The sequence below is a fragment of the Mya arenaria genome, chromosome 2 (assembly GCF_026914265.1).
Source record: "Mya arenaria isolate MELC-2E11 chromosome 2, ASM2691426v1".
NCBI classification, from domain to species: Eukaryota; Metazoa; Mollusca; class Bivalvia; order Myida; family Myidae; genus Mya; species Mya arenaria.
The window spans coordinates 24,672,481-24,692,791 of NC_069123.1; the positions used below are offsets into that span (position 1 = coordinate 24,672,481).

The 20,311-nt window shown below is 35.4% G+C and overlaps 1 protein-coding gene across 6 annotated transcripts in view; it reads right to left on the reverse strand.

Annotated features, from left to right (window-relative positions):
• LOC128210390 (paired box protein Pax-5-like) overlaps positions 1-20,311 on the reverse strand; it is a 73,597-nt gene that overhangs the window by 5,797 nt on the left and 47,489 nt on the right. For 3 of the 6 annotated variants that reach the window (XM_052914734.1, XM_052914747.1, XM_052914770.1), the window contains 6 exons: positions 13,717-13,922; positions 9,993-10,057; positions 7,555-7,834; positions 6,600-6,668; positions 4,338-4,529; positions 2,853-2,975 (listed from right to left, as the gene is read on the reverse strand). In XM_052914734.1, the coding sequence (XP_052770694.1) occupies positions 2,853-2,975; positions 4,338-4,529; positions 6,600-6,668; positions 7,555-7,834; positions 9,993-10,057; positions 13,717-13,922 (935 nt within the window). The remainder of the gene's footprint in view (positions 1-2,852; positions 2,976-4,337; positions 4,530-6,599; positions 6,669-7,554; positions 7,835-9,992; positions 10,058-13,716; positions 13,923-20,311) is intronic. The other 3 variants (XM_052914741.1, XM_052914754.1, XM_052914760.1) reach the window with 3 other exon arrangements.

A 20,311-nucleotide genomic window follows, 5' to 3' on the forward strand; every position in this document is an offset into this window, starting at 1 on the left:
TTTTTTAACCAGTCATACATTTCTTTCTTGTATTAGTTTGCGTTTGTAACAAATTGACAGTAATTGAGACAACCATCTCCATGTAAAAGTATCCCCATTTTCCAATTACGACGGACCCTTCGCAGAACTATATTAACTATTCCTGCACCTTCCCTAACCTAATGGTATTGTATTATTAACAAATCATCCCTATCAACACTGCGTTATTGTCGCTTCTACGCTTCCTTCGATCGCCTCTACATTATCTCTGGCACATCATTTGATTAATGTGCTGAATATTAATTTAGCAATTTGTTCTTCTTCTTCACTGTTTGCCTTTGTCGGGCAATAAACAAGCCATTCTACACTATTATCGACTATGTTTTAACAATAAGGGCTTATCGCATGGGTTTTTATACGCAGATTGATTTTAGACCGTCCAAGATGTCTTCTTTTGATGGGGAATTTTCATTGATCATAATTTGCTTTGCGCGATAGATAAAGTCCTTGAGGAAATCTTCAAAGAAATACATTAAACAAACAAAGACAAGTTCCCTTTTCCTGGAATATTTAAAGTCACTATTTTGTGCAGTGACAGTTGTAAAGATTGGTATGTCATTGAAGATAGAAAGTTAGAACACATCTTTTAATGAACATTCTTTTTTTAACAAAACTAGTAGACATCAGAAAGAAAAGTACAAAGATACTCTTTAAGACAAGGCGATTTTTTGTTTGTCACTTTTGTATATTTTATTTGAACATTGGTCTAGATTTATGGGACAATTCACGACGTATTGGTGCGTTTTCCGGAGCGCATTTGGAATTTTTTCGCTTCAAATCTTTGTATAAAATCTACCAACTTTCACATCAAACGGTTTCCCAGATTTGAAATCGCGCAATCTGACATTGATGCCGAAAGAATTGTGAAACACAGATAAGTCATGCTTCAAGTCTTTGACAAGCTATACAAATAATGGATGAAGAAGTATTCAACCCTTTCCAACAAAAAAACGTGTCGAATAAAAGATACAAAATATCGCAAATTAATAAGGTGCAAGTGAAAGAACAAACATTTCCCTTCGGTTTCACGAAGTCTCCAGCAACCTTTAAGTTGTCCATGATTGCGCTTGAATACTTTATGAACTACCAAAGGAGTTGGTTAAAATAGGCTTTGTAATTACTCGAGGTGTTTATTTCTTAGATACAATCTGTAACTCGCTGGTTAAACAAACAGCATATAAATTTCAAATAACTGTGCCTTGAATATTATAATGCCCAGGATACAAGTTAAATAAGACATCAATCGCCATGAATTCTCTATCCGACCTGTCCCTTTTTCAAAGATTGTAAACTTATTCATTGGAACGATTAATGTGAATGTTTAATTACTGCGTCGTTAGATTAAAACTCAACGCTATGAATAATTATTGCTAACGAACTAATTTCAAGTGGGTATTCGTCCCAAGGACCAAACCCTCCTATAAATGGTTACGCCAAGAACCGTCCACAACCACATAACGAGTTCAGTCCTCTTATAAAGTACTCAGGGTACATTGATTACAAATTAACAGCCCCATCTTGCAGCATCAACATAATCATTTTACCATAAATCTCTCAATGTTTTAGTGGGAGTCATCTTCTGAAATTGCATTGCAAAACAAATACGATACGGTCAGTGATCAGACCATTTCCAATTATGGAATAAAACTAGGGATGACGACTCGTTATGTCCGCATTTACGAGAATATCCGCCTAACTGGAACAAATCAGAGACTACTGTTGGCTATAAATAGATTATTTAAAACCAACTCAGTTAATACAATGCTGGACAAATATTGCACTGTCATACTTTATAGGAATATATCAAGAATTTAGGGTCCTTTGGGGAAGATTCAAGATAGAATTAAGACAGCCATAAAGACTAATATTTCAACAACAGACCTTGTCCGAAAATACAGAAACAATCAAATAAGTGTTACTGTCGTAAACGCTCAACTTCCCTTTGCGATGGGCAATGGTTCTGTATTTAATCTGTCTGATAGCATGAAGCCGCACGTAAAATCAACGGTTGTGTGGATATCTTATAACAGTGCTGCTGGACTTTTTTTGGGGGGGGGGGGGGGGGGGGGGGCATTTGGGAGGGATTAAACAAAGTACCTTGACCATTCAAGCAAAAAATATACTTCCCATTATTGTTTGAGTTGGTATTTTTTAACAAAATCTGAATCCGAGTATATGTTAATTTCAAAATCAACTGATCCAGAATTGGAAACTTAGCTTAAACTCTTTCATCAATCTATGTTTTATAATACTTAAATAGATTGGCATTTAGCAGCGGATGTAACGTTTTAAGACACATACACACATGTTATTCTAAATGAATCCACCTGGCATTGAGCCTGTGTATTGAGCAGCGGAGGTAACGTTTTAATACACACATGCAATATGACAAGTCTGATTGAATCAACCTGGCATTGAGCTTGTGTATTGAGCAGCGGAGGTAACGTTTTAATACATAGATGCTATTTGACAAGTCTAAAGGTACCAACCTGGCGTTGAGCCTGTGTATTGAGCAGCGGAGGTAACGTTTTAATACACACATGCTATTTGACAAGTCTAAATGTACCAACCTGGCATTGAGCTTGTGTATTGAGCCGCAGAGGTAACGTTTTAATACATAGATGCTATTTGAGAAGTCTAAATGTACCAACCTGACATTGAGCCTGTGTATTGAGCAGCGGAGGTAACGTTTTAATACATAGATGCTATTTCACAAGTCTGAATGTACCAACCTGGCATTGAACTTGTGTTTTGAGCCGCAGAGGTAACGTTTTAATACATAGATGCTATTTGAGAAGTCTAAATGTACCAACCTGGCATTGAGCCTGTGTATTGAGCAGCGGAGGTAACTTGTGGAAGGACGATGGAAGGAACTGCCGTGCCCACGACGGACTGGTTCGTGTACACGGCGCTCGTGAAGCCTGTGCTTCCTTGACCTGAAAACCACGTGACATAGTGGGGTTAGGCTTAGATGGTGATGCGTTTGGTGCAAAAGTTAAGTTTGTAAATTTGAATTAAATCAATAAAAACAATCGATATAATAATGGGGTCCATCTTACCATCATTAAAACATTACATAGGAAATACAATTTTCATCTGAAAATCGTGCTACAAAAGAAACAACTCTTTCTTACCAGCCCACTTTTACAGTGTTTTACATTATGGTAAATGAGAAAACGTCATTTTACAATCAGAAAACTAACATGCATTCCATTTAAGAATGGTGTTGACGGACCCCATTGAAAATAAGCCAGTATCGTAATTGTCAGGCAATTTTAAAGTGTTAGTTTTTCAAAACATTCAACAAATAAATATTATTTGGAACAAAACACTGGTTAACAAACAGCTGTTATCAAGTTATTCTGCAATTTCTAGAGCTGTAGGTTAGAACATGTCCTTGTACGCAAAACTGATTACGGTCATCAGATTTATGAATACTTCATCATCATTTCATTTAATTACTTTTTATGCAAAACCATCCTCAAAATATTTGCAGAATATCACGTTTTATTCCAAAATGATAATATCTCATATTGATACCCAAAACTGCTAACATATCAAGGAAACTGAAACCGACACAAAATTAAAAGCGAAATAAAACAAGGTCCACAATACGACGATAACATCAGTAAATATTGAAAGGTTAGCTTAAGATTCAAATTCCATTTCCTACAATCGAATAATTTGAAGGTCTGCAAACAGATTCCCGGATTTATCAGGATGGGTAACAAGACCCTTAACCAATACGACTATTGGATTTTGCAATTTATTAACTCCAGCAAGCAGGTCGTGCACCATTATCAAGGAGCTGCATCTCTTCTTTTTCAAGTAACAATGATTTGAAAGCAAAATAAAGGTGAAGTTTTCATTAACGTAATTGGCCGGAAACTCGTCAAGACAATTTAGTCAGACGCTTGGGTTATTTATGTCAGTAACTGTAAACTATGTCGGAGCGTAAATAACATGACAAGGTACTAACACACTTGATGCCGCATGCAGCAAGAACACGAATAACAAAGACATGCAGTGGTTATATAATTGGACCAGTGGTACACATTCTCCTTGTTTAATCAAATTATAGTTCAGTGTTAAATTTCCGGTTTTTCTGTTGTTTTTGTCGAGTAGTTTAATATCAGAGACATCAAAAAGAAATGATGTTGAATCGCTTTTGGTATTGCCAGTATTTGTTTTCATGTGCTTTTTTTGGTAATAAAAAACTCTGCAAATATTTTGGGCGATTTCCTTATTTTTTCTTTATTTTTCTTTGCGGCAACTGCGCGAAGATTGCTTGCCCTTACTTGAAAATTGAGCGGGGAAAGATGGTAATGGCGTATAAGCTTGACTCAAAGATGGCTGAACAGGGGTGAGTTCAGTAAGGTCCCCGTTGTGAGGGGTCCCTGGTTTAGGGGATGGCGTGTGCCCGGGAGTGGGGACATTGGTCATGCCCGGTGCCGAGTTGGCCGTACCCGCCTCAGTATTATGCGTCCCTGCTGAAAATCGGAAATAATAAAAACCTTCTTTGCAACTGAATTTGAAACATTAAAAAATGAAGAAAAAATTCCATTCTATTAGATAAATAAGGAAAAAATCTAAAAGTAAAAAAATGTCATGCATAAATAGATCTTCAAAGAGCTATAACAACGGTCATGCTTGCACAACATTGAGTGTAATAAAAGGCTAAGAAATAAGTAAGCATTGAAAAAAAAATGAACTTCAATCCGATATGACTTCGATGATATAGGATCTGATTAACGTGGATGATATGGATTCAATGTATGGAGGAAGAAAGTATGAACAACAAAGAAAAAGAATGGTAGATATTTTTTGTCAATTTCTGGTATTCTGAAGTTTGTTTCAAGACTGTCAAAATACTTGGCCACTGACACTAGGCTGTTAGCAGCATAAATTATGTCGCAAATCCTGACTGGTGTGGAAGAATAGTTTAATCTTTCTCGATCAGGTCTGAATTCTGCGTTATCTACGAATTAATACGCTAGATTTTAGATGGAGAGGTGATTCTATGACAAGCGGCAGGAGACTTGATGGCTTTTCCAGAAGCGGCCAGTAAATAAGCCTGATTCGAGGTATGCAACGCGCTTTGATACATTCTGATATGTCTTAGCATTTGATAAATTGACGGACGATTTGGCAGCGAGATGAATGCGGCAACGATGTACGGCACTTGTTGTATTTTATCATGTCTGTGGTCGTATCTGATCACTGTCGCTGGTTCATATTTCATAGATAGTTATTTTACATGTTCATCAGCTTGTTGATACGTAACATCAATTTTAGTAACTGCTGATTTATTTGTTGTAGAAATTGTAATGGAATTAACACGAAACTTGAGTTGCAGCTTTGAACGCCAGCGCGAAGATCCGGACATGCATTGAGACTGTGGGTTTAGAAATGAAAATGGTGATGATGTATTATCATGATAAATTTTAGTAAAAATAGTAACGAATTTCAGAAGTTTGAAATAAATCAGACACCTCCCACAGCAGATGAATGTGCATTCTTATACATCTAGAAAGACCCCATTACCCTCACCCTCTAACATTTTAATGCAATTATGTGATTCCAGGTTAAGGTAATACAATTTCAGATTTGTCTTATACATTATTGTTTCTAATGTTCTTTACCAATATGTTTACCGATACGGTCACAAACCGCTAATTTTTCAAGAGTATCCTCAAAGGAGTACTACAAAGATAGCATCACAACCAGTGTCCAGCAAAACTTTTGCAAATCCCGACGGGCAATTAGTTAACACTTAAAAAGTTCGAGGGCCAATTTCCTCCGCTGTGGGGGACTCTGATTGTAGCGTCACAGACCAGACAATCAGGAATGACGATGAAAGCGTCTATATGAGTACATGACGAACAGGCTAGAACAACTCCTGGTGGGCAAAGTATTGTTCAAGTATTGTTCTTTTGCAAGTGATCCGTGGATGAGGAAAGTGCAGAATTAAAAGTTAATTTCCAGGTACAAATCTTTGAATTTCCTGTGAATTAGCTCCGCAAGGTTTTAACAAAAATTGTCACTGGATTGAAAACCACGGTCAAAAAGACTTTAATCCCCAAGAACAACACTTTGCAAACCACGAACAGACTACATGTGGGGTTATAATTGCTTGGGTTATTGTGTTTGAAGCAACATGTCTGAAAGCAAGATTTTGTAAAATGGTTTCAAAGCATGCTTTGTAATAACAATATAATATAATAATGTAAAAACAGTTGAAAACATACAATACAAACTAATTCACCAACGCGTGGGGAATAGGGCAGAAAGAACTAATCTTCTATAAGCGAGAGCTCACCGCAAGACGGCGGTCGTAATTATATATGAAAATGGAGTTACGTTTCTCTCGCGTTTAGTCCTAAAAACGTCTCTTGATGGTAGCTTATGGTTTTTACTCAATAATATTAAAGTTGGTATTGAAATCCGACAACCACTTTCAAATGATGCTGTATACAAGACAAGCGATGTATGCATTTAATGAGGGTAGTGAAGACTTAGTGAAGGGCTTTAAGCGATTGGTAGTATTTTGGTCAGTGTACCTTCATATGCAGGGGGCTGGCTCTCTGGTTGCGAGTTCTGGGCATCTATTGGTGAGGGCCCTCTGGCGGCTACACAAACAACAACAATAACAACACTAAATACCACGACATTCAAGGCATACATGTACCGTTTATGGGGTGTGTGTGTGTGTATATATATGGTTATAGTTCACATACACTTATTAATAAATGAAGACAGTAGAAAATGCGGATGAAAATGGATCTGAACTGTCCTGGGACTACTTAAATGTTTAACTTTAATGAAAAAATTTAACGCAGATATGCATTTTTAATATTCTTTTAAATTATGAAGGAGAAAAAATAGAGCACTTCATGTTTATTGTCAACGTTCGATTTTTACTTTGACATTAATGGGTTCCCTTGAACACTAGGTATTAGTCACTTGGTGCGCATTGACTTTCCTATTTAAAAACAAACTTGTTTTAAGGAATCCGTCCCACAAATTAGAATATTCTCTGATTGCTCCGTTAACATTTATGTTTAACTTTGAAGCCTGGCCATAAAATGTTGGTATTATTTGAAAGGTATTTACTTGCTGATGACTTATATGTTGAATCTATGACCAAGACCAAAAAATTGTTCAGTTTCTGCATGTGTATGATCGTTACTTAAAATGAAATCTGACATAAAATGACTTATTTGTCATGTTTGAAGACAGAAAAGTTCTTTTTTGTTATATTAGTTTAAGTAATTTGTTTACAATTTACTTGTATAGTATTTGGTCACCAGTCATCCAAAATTTACATATTTGTGGGTCGAAAACCTTAAGAGTCATAGATCTAAACTCAAATATAAAGTGAGCATGCAACTTTCTACGTACACAATGCATTCGTAAACTCTATTAATAAGCGTAACACCAACATGTAACAATGGACAATGAATGGCAGCACATGTCAATAAATTAACACTAGCAAAAAAGCATATTTGCACTTACCTAAATTTCTATTGTGAGCTATATTGGACTGTATATCGTTTTGCTGAACTTGTTGTCCTCGTGCTTGTTCCTCAAGGGAGGGAGAGGATGCGTATTCTTGTTTAATGGGTGAGGGATTGGGGTTTGCGCTCACGTAATACGGGGGCGGATGGAGCCCCTGGGTGGCGCCCGAGGGGTAGAGCTGACCGTTTGACATGACCACCGCCTGGCCTTGTTGGTCTGTCATGATAACACCGTTTTCCGTCCTTCCCGTTTTAGAGGGCGGATGGGCGTAGTATAACTGAAAATAACGATACGCATGTTTTGGGTGAGAACGAAAGAGTTGTAAGTGCTTTACTTATCTATGTCAATAAGAATCTTTTCGCATCACTCCACTATATAGTCATGTAATTACACGTGGGTGTCTGGTTATAATCTATATAAACATTATTAATGTGTGACTTTTTATTATATATGAAATTCATCTCTCTCTTTCTTTCTTTATACCGGTCTTAAGTATGTTTTAATAATGCAATGGTGCTTTATGTTACCGTAAAACGTGTTTGATGTTCTTAAAATAGTTATAAAAACTTTTTTTGTTTCAAAACAGAAAAATTATAGTATATAAAATGTTGTTTTATGTTCTACACGAAAAATAGATTTTCTTAGATTGATATAACATTTTTTCTTAGTGAAAAGAAACAAGGGCTCTGGTACTTAAATGAGGATGGCTCGTTGCATCATTGCAACCTGAACCAAGGGGACGGGTTCAGCCTCCTCCCGGTCTCGATTTAACCCGAGATGACCCTTTTCTTTTCTACTGTCTGTTGTGTATTTGGAGGTAATTCATAGTTATTACTATATCGGTTATTAATTATTATCTTTGGCTGTCCTCGTCCACTGATGAGGGTAAACAGCGCACGACGGATACGGTGTGGTCAAGCCACAATGCAGCCGATCGGGGCCCCTGTGTTAAGCTTATTTACCGTCGCCATCACGTCAGACAAATTTGGCGAACATGCTAGTTTACGTTACAATCTTCATTATTATGAAAATAATTTCAGAGACGACACATATGTGTAGGTTCAATGTTTCTTAGATGGTAGCGTGGTTGATATTGACTATATATGCAAAGATTTCAAATATGAAGTGAGTTGTATATTACTATTGAATAAGCTTTTTCTTCTGCTTCTATAAATATTCTTTACTAAAGAGAATATTATTGTATGATATACATATTGTTGTTGCTTGTACACAGAGCCTTATATTGTTAGGCATAGCACAAATAGTAAATATTTAAACATGTTATGCATCCAATTGACACAGACAGACTTTATAACTACTTCCAAAGAGGGACAGGGGACAAGAACAGCTTAATGACGAATTGTCTTGTTAGAAGTCAATACCTCAAGCAACACGATCATTACAAACGGAATCACATCATAAATACGAACGATTGTTTTTTACCAGTGGTGTTATGTAATTTCTGTGTACATTTTTACATACTTTTGACTTTCAAGTCGCAATTAGAGATCATAAGTTTTCTTTTTATTGAAGTATTAAATGTAAATATACAAATGCTCTTTTTAAATACCACGTAAATTGCAATTACATCCAACTTGTTTAAGATTGTGGTCCGTCTTTATATCCAATCGATGTGTGGTATTAAAAAAACGAAATAATTTACTTGCTGATAGCTTTATGAAAGGTGACCCGAAATCGTAAATTTCATAAATTGGTGTAATTGTGATTTTATGTTATTAATTTTTGCAAAATTGTTGCGAAAAGCAATGAAATCGAAAGTTTTATAATTTCGCTAATGCAATTTGTAATATAAATCACTGTTTTACAGTCAGCGAAGAGCATTAAAAGAGTTTCAGTAAAATTTTACAAATAATTAATAGCCAATATCTTATAGATTTTAAGAGAATTTGATACTTTGTTCATTATTTAGTAAAAAAAACTGAAGATGAACCAGTCATATTAATCTAGAAAATATGTTTGGAAACGCCCTGAATAAGAAACCTGGCTTTCTTTTGCTACATCAGGGGTTATACACAGTGGAGCAAGTCAGACATTCCCTAACTAGGCCTTTAAGATCCGCATATTATTAACAAGCGATTAATACACGTATTATTCTTAATAGCAGTACTTAATCATGTGCATTTCTTTGATCGGTTTTATGCTAGACAAAATTCATTTCAATGCGCAAAAAGAACAAACAAATTTGAATATTGTTGAAATGAATTCATCGATGGTACGCATGATATCTTTGCCATATACTGTGGGATGGCGGGACGCTTTTTGATCAACAACACGCAAGACGTAGATATTCCGTACACGCAGATAACATACACACACTCACAAAACTATGCTAATTAAAATGAAAAGTGATAATTAAAATTCGATTATTAATGGACGTTCCTGATGATATTAATGATATTGATGACTATACTTACATCCATATTATTGTTGTTGAGAAGTTGCTGGTCGGCCTTGATATCTGAATCATGTCCGTTTGAAACTGTAACGAGAAAAGAAACAATTATGCCATGGTACAGCATCCTGCAAAACGTCGCCTATAAAAAATCGTTTGTTTTTCTGCGCGACAACACAGTTCGATAAAAGAGCCATTATCCCCCCACCCCCTCCCACCCCATAATCGATTTATGTGCATCTAAAATACCAGTTGCACCTCGAAATATCCTTACATAACATATTATGTTATCACCTTTGTTTAAATTGGACTTAAAAGATATCAAGTGTAAACCTTTTTTGTTTTAGTAACATCGACCTGACCCAAGGCGCAAAACTCTCACAAGTTTCATACTTTACCAAGTGAATTGCCAAAAAGGGACGTCTTAGAACATCGGAAAAAAAATAGTTTAATTGCCACGCCATACTAGAAGAAATCGTATTAGAATTGTAAAATACTTTTATGGGTTTCAGTAGATTGTTGCAGAATAAACATTCAATAATTGTTTTCAGAATTATACACATCTTTGACAGACAGTTTCTTTCAATCAAAACAATAAATTTGTGTGGCTAAGTGGCTAGCTAGGTGGCTGAGAAAAAAGCGTTCGTGCCGCGCAGTCCTATTCCGTTACCCAATACATCAATTTCCGGTCGAGCGCGTGCATGTTTTGATCACGTGGTAGGCGCGCGAAGTTGTCAGACGAGAAAATCGCCACAAACATCCGGATATTTATTATCGAGAGGAATGAACAATCATTTTTCCGGATACAAACAGAAACATCAATGAAAAACGTCCCGTTAAAATAACAGTGTCTTTAAAGGCGTTCTTCGCCGGATAAAGTATACGGGCGATCCGCATGCGAATCATTGTAATAAATGGAAATTTGCCTTCATTTACAAATTTTGTTGACATTAAGTTGAAACTTGATATATTAAACAATACATTCTGTGGTAAAACAATGGTTCTTGATTTCACATGATGACAGATAATTTGATGATATTCTAATAAATGGCAGAAAATGACGCTCATTGGATTTTATGAAGAAGTCTATTTCGGAAAATAGAATAATGATGGGTTCTGTTAATGAATGCCAATTTGTTATGCTAAAATAATTGCTGAGTTTCGAAAATACCATTTTTCCTCTGACCTAGATCTCAAATAAACATGCATAACAAATGTCAATACCCTTATGGCTCCAAACATAGATCCCAAATAGACATATTTAGCACATGACAATACCCTTATGTCTCCAAACATAGATCTATAAATAAACATATTTAGCTCATGGGAATACCCCTATGTCCCAAAACATAGATCCCAAATAGACATATTTAGCTCATGCCAATACCCTTATGTCCCAAAACATAGATCTCAAATAAACATGTCTAGCTCATGTCAATACCCTTATGTCCCAAAACATAGATCTCAAATAAACATGTCTAGCTCATGCCAATACCCTTATGTCCCAAAACATAGATCTCAAATAAACATGTCTAGCTCATGTCAATACCCCTATGTCCCAAAACATAGATCTCAAATAAACATATCTAGCTCATGTCAATACCCTTATGTCCCAAACATAGATCTCAAATAAACATATCTAGCTCATGTCAATACCCTTATGTCCCAAACATAGATCTCAAATAAACATATCTAGCTCATGCCAATACCCTTATGGCTCCAAACATAGATCCCAAATAGACATATTTAGCACATGACAATACCCTTATGTCTCCAAACATAGATCTATAAATAAACATATTTAGCTCATGGGAATACCCCTATGTCCCAAAACATAGATCCCAAATAGACATATTTAGCTCATGCCAATACCCTTATGTCCCAAAACATAGATCTCAAATAAACATGTCTAGCTCATGTCAATACCCTTATGTCCCAAAACATAGATCTCAAATAAACATGTCTAGCTCATGTCAATACCCCTATGTCCCAAAACATAGATCTCAAATAAACATGTCTAGCTCATGTCAATACCCCTATGTCCCAAAACATAGATCTCAAATAAACATGTCTAGCTCATGTCAATACCCCTATGTCCCAAAACATAGATCTCAAATAAACATGTCTAGCTCATGTCAATACCCTTATGTCTCAAAACATAGATCTATAAATAAACATATTTAGCACATGTCAATACCCTTATGGCTCCAAACATAGATCCCAAATAGACATATTTAGCTCATGTCAATACCCTTATGGCTCCAAACATAGATCCCAAATAGACATATTTAGCACATGTCTGTACCCTTATGTCTCAAAACATAGATCTATAAATAAATATATTTAGCTCATGGGAATACCCCTATGTCCCAAAACATAGATGTTATTTGTATCCAACAGTTAATAAAAAAAAGACACGAACAAAAATAGGGACAAAATAATCATATAAATCCGCACCTTAACGTCAGAGAAGTTCAAGTTAACAGTTATGAAATCATGAAAGAGACACGTAAATTAATTCATAAATAATAAATGCAAAGTTGCTTATCTTAAAGGTTTTTCAAAAATGGAATTAATGACATATGCTCATTTGAATTCCATCCAATTACCTTGCATAGGGTGTATATCAGAAATTAGTAATTTATTCACGAATTTTGCGGATTAGCACCGACGCCGAATTTCTCCTGGGGAAGTTGGCATTTTTTTCAATTAAATGTTTTCAAAATGACTAAAATAATGGAAAAAATACGGTATCCTCGCGTTCATCAATGGGTTCATATTGATGCCCACAGTTTGTGTAATTGCAAGCATTCTACGCCGGGGGGATTAAGCCGGGTGAACATTTGACGTTGATTCAAAGATCGTATGCGCACCCTTTTATGAAATGTGTCGCTTTGTAAGGGCGTCTATACAGGTTACTCGACATATCCTATTAAGGTGTGAATTATTCAGAAGTCCATTTCTGGGATCGTAAACTCTGCAGTTTCCTCGCTAAATCAATGCGTCCCCGCTGTTAGATCGGCCGCACATCGATAGAAAATATCAAAATTAATATCGCAACTCCTAAAATTCCCATTCAATTTCGCTTAATCATATTTTCGCTCAAAACCCGGCGTCACGACGATTTTCTGTGCGATTTCCACGTTTTACAAATAAATAAATTATCAGATATATTTTGAAATACCCTTCAATAAATAAATACGCGATTATTAAACGATTTAACTGGGTGGTGTCGCAAATTTGTTGATTCTTGAACATAAGATCCTATTGAGATAAAAGTTAAATGTAAGCAAATGGAAATTATACTCGCAAAATTTAAGCAAATAAGTTATATAAATATCTTTAAAAATAGTTCAATATCAAAACAATCAAAACACATCCTAGTGTAAAAAGCAAAAATCATTTCTGATTTCAATGTGCGTCTTCCTTATTCGTACTATCCACGCAAACCATTGGTAAAAAGAACGGGTTACTCAGTTGAAAATGTATATAAACATTTTGTAAAATAACGGTCATCCTAAAGCTTATATTATTCTTATATTATACATAGCTGGATATACTTTGGGTCAACGTTAAATATATTGGTTGTACATATCATACATAGTTTATTGGAGCACCATAAAAGCTATTATTAATACCTTAGAAGTGTCATGGTCATTCCTAAACCTTACAACTGTGTCACCTAAACAACAGTTTCCTTGACCTTGGCAAGGTCAAGGGCAACTGTTCTAAGGTCAAAATTTTACCTGTGTCATCCAGCTTCCGCTTGGTACCGCCGGTGTTCCCGTTCTGGTCTGTTAGAGGAGGCGTGGTACCCTGGAGCCCCATGATTGCCTGTATTGTGTAGGCACCCTGGCCGTTTGGGCTTCCGTGCGGGGTGACGCCATCAGACACTGGGGAGCCGCCGTCGTTCTTCCCACGAGCGTTCTCTGACGCCCGATTTCGGACAATTCTGAAACATAATTTTGAACAATGTATTTCTTTTCAATTCATATCAATTGTAAATGTGTTTAGTCCAATTTTAATATGCCCTACTTCCAATGTTTCACAAAAAAGACAAATATCTTGCATGTACATTATACGCAAACGCCTAAACATGGAACCATGCCTAGAATGGGCTGTATACATTTTTGTTTCAAATATATGCTAATGCTTTATCATGAGAAACTGTGTACATTTTGCTAAGGGACCTTGGGGTTGAAATTGATATATGTACAGTTAAGCACAATACTGATTCGAAATTAATGTACAATGAGATACTTAATAACGAGTAAATGTCTAAATATTAGCAATTAATTATATCACCATTATGAAATAAATCAAACACATGAGACAAGACCTTCTTCTTGTTTGTAATTTAAAGCCATTCTTATGAGATTTTCTTTGATTAAGGTACAATCATGAGTAAACGTGTGTACAGTAATATTCCAGAATCCATCTGTTTGTCAGTCTGGTATAATAGAACTATTATTCTTCCAAACTTCACTAATGACATTTCCACTTATAAAATATATTTATATGGAAAACAAAAAATTAAGAAGTCAAATAAATTTCTCTCAGAATTACATCTTACGTATCACCTGGCAATGTAACGTTTTAGACATGGGACATTTGTTGAGACGAAACAAGAGGCTAGCATTGTTCCAGAGTCAGGGTCGCCTGTACAGTTTATGAACTATGTCACTTTTCAGCTAACAATCAAGTCAAGTCACTAAATCACAGCATAGTTGTGTCAAAACGAAGACCTCTTGTTGTCACTTTAGAAAATTTATGCGACTGTTTGTCAATAAATCTGCATGCAGTTTTCTTACAAAACAAGACAATGATAAATTATGTTCGTTTGTCAACGCTAGGTGGCGCAATCATGTATGAGATAATTACAAATTTCGTGTCACAATTTGCTCGTTGTTATCTCTTCATATTGCTTAAGCAATAACGTTAACTGTTCCGATACGAATACCAAGCATAGGTTCTTCCAAGTGTGGTGTAAACATTATTCTGAGAAAGTCTGCGAATTCGCTTCCAGTAATTTACGTTTTTCAACCGTCGCTATTACCCATTGTACTCAATGAATACCAGCAATTAAACCCGTCTGCACGTGGCTACTGGTCCCATCCCCGGGGTTTTCAGTGCTATGTGTAAGAAAGACTCTTGTGCTATACTCGTTTTAAACATTTACCCTTTCAACAGATGAGAAAAACACACCTTTCCCCTGAATAAGTTTCTCCCTACAAAAGAGAAACCGCGGTATTTTTTCTCCTGTATATATATAGTATTACCCTAATACATGTAAGCTGGTAGGAAATCAGTAAGTGTTAATGCGTTGTCCATGTCTAGCGCCGTTGGGAGTCCAAACTGGCTTGTCCTTAATTCTTTTCGGGCAACTATGTTGGTGTTCATACCTTAAGATCCCATTAAGAATTCTTATAACCTTACATTATAGCCAAACAGTGTCTTTATTCAAGACTTTCTTCATCAAAACGTTTCGTTTTGCTTCTTGTTCGCAGATTGCATTAAAAGTGGCGTTGTAAAATGTTAACATGTTGCAAAGGAACTCGTAGAACATCGACGAAATGTTGGCAAGCCCCCTTAATTAGTAGATATTAAAAGCAATCAATCACATATCGGAAGAAGGTGGGACCAACGTCTTATGGTATGAAGATAGTACGAAGCAAACATGTTCTTCTCGTAAATGTTACGTTGATTGGTAGCATTTGGAATACCTCGGCCATTTTTTTTTCATCGAAAACAACATTTCATCCGAATATGATTAGTGGAGAAGGTGCATCAAAACGTATTCTTATGACATGTAAATGTGTAGCTAATACAAAGCCAACATGTCATATAACATCCAAATGAGTAGGTCATACATGTCGGTTGAAAAAATGCCAGCGTTTTGTAATTTTCAGCAGTTTTGACCTTTGATGTGTCTTGTTATAGTATCAGGACATCTTAGATCAACTCCTTTTTGGTTTTAAACACCAGCTATCGCTTTCTCGTTGTTTTCAGGATCAGTGTGTTCCAAAACCTCATTCAAAGAGCGGAAAAACATTTTCAAAAGAAATCCTAAAATCTATATAATTTCTCATGGTAAGAATTAACGACTAACCGACACCTTCAATTAAGCAAGAAAACGAACGATAAGTGAACAAAAGAAAATATTCGGCTTTGTTTTTAAATGTTTGCTTATTTCTAAACTCATGAAAATGGATACTAACGTTCGACTCATAGCTTACTGCCGTTTATTGTCTTTTAAGATCGCAGATATGATTATGTATTAACAAAAACCATTTTGCGGAATTTTTCATTAGCTGACTTTACAGGTAAACAAATGACTGATATTCGTTAGAAGTGCCATTAACGTTTGAAGACAATCCTAATGTACCGAAAGGCGACCATGATAGTTTTGTCTTATTGTTTTGACACATGTTTAATTGCACATTTTTGTGTGCAGCGGTTAAAAATCAAATCAGATACAGAATGCAGAATAATCAAAGCCAGTACCGGTGTTCAAAAAACATCTTAATTCATTTCCAACTGAAATCATTTTTTAAGTTAAGTACCTCACTTCTCATTTGATATAATCGCTTCATAATATTTGAAATACTTTATGTCCATTCATTTCATTCAAAATACATAATTGTATGTATAAAAGCACTTATACTTTTCATTTAGTATGACTATGAGGATTTTAGGAATTTGACTTCAGTTAATAAATTACTGGAGATGTTTTAAGAATACCGCCCTAGACGTTTACACACCTTAAGTACCCAAATATATGATCAAAATTTAACATTGCTTTGAATGCACAAAAAAACTTTGACTTAATCACCAGGGCAAATTCTTCCTATGCGGCCTTACAATGATAACTAAGGTATATTCTAGAAATTGTTAAGCAGTTTCCAAAGCTAGACTAATATAAAAGATTATACGTTGAATAGTTAAGTTGGCATTATTGAAAGAACCTTTCGTTTCTCTTTCATAACATAACCTACAACTAGACCAGATGAGATCGGTCTTCGGATGAGTAACCCAGCAACGGTGCGCAGCGAGGTATTCCGGATCATATGTCACGTGGCAGTAACCTGACAACGCGCCATATTTCACGGCTGGTCAGCCTCGATTTCGCACTAAAGAAGGCGATGGTGTACAACCTAGCGTGTAAGTCTCCATTCATAAAATGGAGTAAGTTAATGTTTAAGAAAATGAAGGTGATCATGTAATGAACTACTGACTCCATTCTAACGTTAAATTACTCACGTTTCATTTACATATCTCTTTATCAATAAGATTCAGTCGATCGAATTTGCTGATAATGAACCAACTTACATACCAAAAATATGTTGATTTTTACATTTGCGACGTACATAAGAATACTCAAAATGGCTTGCATCATTTAAATTAAGCATATTTATTTTAAATAGGTAAATCACCTATGCGGTAAGGTTTATTAAATAAAATTTGTTAACACCTTAAACCTTGGGAAACTTATCATTCCAGATGCGCACTATAGAAAATTTGAATTTGTTTCGTAAGTATGTTAGTGTTAATTACGTTTTTCGATTTACTGACTTTGCATGATGAAGCAATCTTCGAACGACTTTTAAAAGCAATCATGGTAAAATATAAAACAAATTACGAGCTACTAAAACCACTATCAAACAGGCGATAAAACCGCGAACATTAACAAAGTGGCAATAACTTGCTAGAGTATACTTTTAAATATTTTCTTGTCATTTTGATGCAATGATTTTGATTACGCTTATTTAGCTGTATCAGATAAGAGGAAAATAAAGTTTAGAAAAGCCCTTATCATCACAATTTATTAACACGACTATGCCTTTGAACATATCATAATGCAAGTTTTACCGGAGCCATTATTTAAATTTTCGCTCCCTTTATTGCTTACAAGAGCTAATAGAGAAATGTCACCATAGAAATATGAGTTAATGGAAGCATTAGTATGTGTAGCTGTGTATAGTCGCGCTATAAAGCCAAAACCATCAACTTAATAGTACACAATTCTTGCAAAAACTAGTCCATGTGATAAATTATATAAGTTCAGTATACAAAAAACACTTAAAGGACAAACCACACTAATTATACAAACAAACAACAGTCCTACATAACCGCGATCTTCATAAAGATAATTTTATAACTTTATACGTGATATTAAAGCTAAATGACGTAATGGCTGTTATATGACATGTCTGTGAATCGAATAGAGTTCGTTTTAAGCTTAGTACAGAGGGTTGACTCTTTTTCAAAGCATGAAACCATCAGAGGAATCTTGTGGACAGGTGTGAGTTAACGTTGCGTATAATACGCGCATGACAACGGCTCCAGAGGGTCCTTCCGGTCCGATGGACGTCAAATCATCCACTGGTCTCATGTGCGCTGTGATTTAATTGGGAATGAGTGATGGTACAGGCCCACAATAGCACTAATATTGAGGCGAGATATAATTAAACATCAAGCCCATTCTGAGGCAATAACAGCGTTGTTAACGCGTAATTTGGACAGACGGTTCCTCCGTAAAATTGTCTAAATTTGACGCTTGTTTACATCAAGTGGCTCAGCCATCGTTAATTTAGATCTTTTCTTAGACATGTTTCTTTGCGACTAAAAATTCAACACACAATCACATGAAAACCTTTCCGTGCTGATTCATATAAAAATTAATTTGTCACAGAAATTTCCAGAAGGTTGTTTGACAAATTTCGTGCAGTGCAGTAATACATAAATCTGGTTTTCTAATTTGCTGTAGACTAATTGCAAAACCATGAACGAACCGTTTTAAATGGCAAACCAGTATCTTAAAATGATTAAGAAGTATCAGTTGCACATAATGGGGATATTGTATGCGTAATTTGTAACTATTGTATGTAATTGTAGAGTAGAACATCGGGTGCACGTTGCAAATTAGAGGCTTGTCATAATAACTTTTCTTGCAAAAATGCTACAACTTGTAACAAATAGACCCTCTGTATCGTTCTTAAATGAATTTCGGTAGTAATTGAAAAAAATGTTGCGGGGGTAGCTTCTCCTTACATGAATTAGCAACTTTTTTAACGATGCTTGAATTATGAATGTCTGATCCAACAATGTTAGAAAGATACCAACTCCTGAAAGACATTTACAATCCATGTTATAGGAACAAATACAGAGCTCCTTAAAGAGCATTGAATTGAAACTCTTATTATGATTGAATTTATTTTTGGTCAATGGCGTGGCAACATTTTTTGAAATTTATGCCGATTTATTTAGAAAAAGATCAATGTTAAATTAATTGAACAATACAAATCATATTTAAACGTTTGAAATGCTAATAGCGTGATTTCAATTATAATTTCGGATAAACGGTGTTCGGAATAACGGTGTTAAATGTATATTATCATTTCTATTCGGTGGCTACAAGGGAGGTGCATTTCTTTCTTTAATTATAAGAACCAACTTGTCAAGAAATTCATGCCTTGTCATTTCTGTTAAAGGTTTTAAGGTGTACAATTAAATGACTATAATAATTAAGGCTTATGCTGGAAACCGTCATTCATTTGAATAATACAAGATGGCGTATGTCTGAAATTGTCACATTTTGGACATTGCTATGCTACAAAGCTAGCGTTAAAAGCATCATTTTTAGGACAGTCTGTTGTATGTAGACACTATTCTTTATACTTTAACAAAACATGTCATGATATCAAATATTGCAGTGGTATAAATTAAGACAATTTAGACAGTTTGACTCAAGTATATAAACATGACAATACTAGATATAAAAGGCTTGTAGAAAACGTGTTAATGTCAGAATGTGTACCGTATGCTTACGCAACAAATCTGTTTCAAAAAGATAACAATACTGATTCATAAATCAACGTTTAACTGTTAATAACAGGAAATCTAGCTTCAAAATAATTTACGTAAATAAATATATTTAGTTTGCTGTCTGCATGATAATCCGGTTTAAGTAATGTTTCTTTGAAATGCTATGGTATCGCAGTATCTACATATTTTATACAGACTGTACACAATTGATCTAAATATGTTTGTATTTGAACGCGTCCCCAAACTTTATTCTATTTTTTGTTTAAAAAAAACTGAACTCGAAGTAGACAATTTTTGTACATGGGTGAATGGTTCCCTTCTGTTCAAGGGACCCTGTTTGTGCCGTTTTGACAAGACTGGTCTCTGAACGAATGTTGTCTGGTCCGGTCGTTACGAGGACAATTTTGATTAAGTCGTTCTGGTCGTCACATTTATATGCCTTACAAAACATCTTAAATGAGTTCCTTCCAAGCTTACATTCTACGAAACCCCATAAACCAGTTCTCTCTAAGCTTA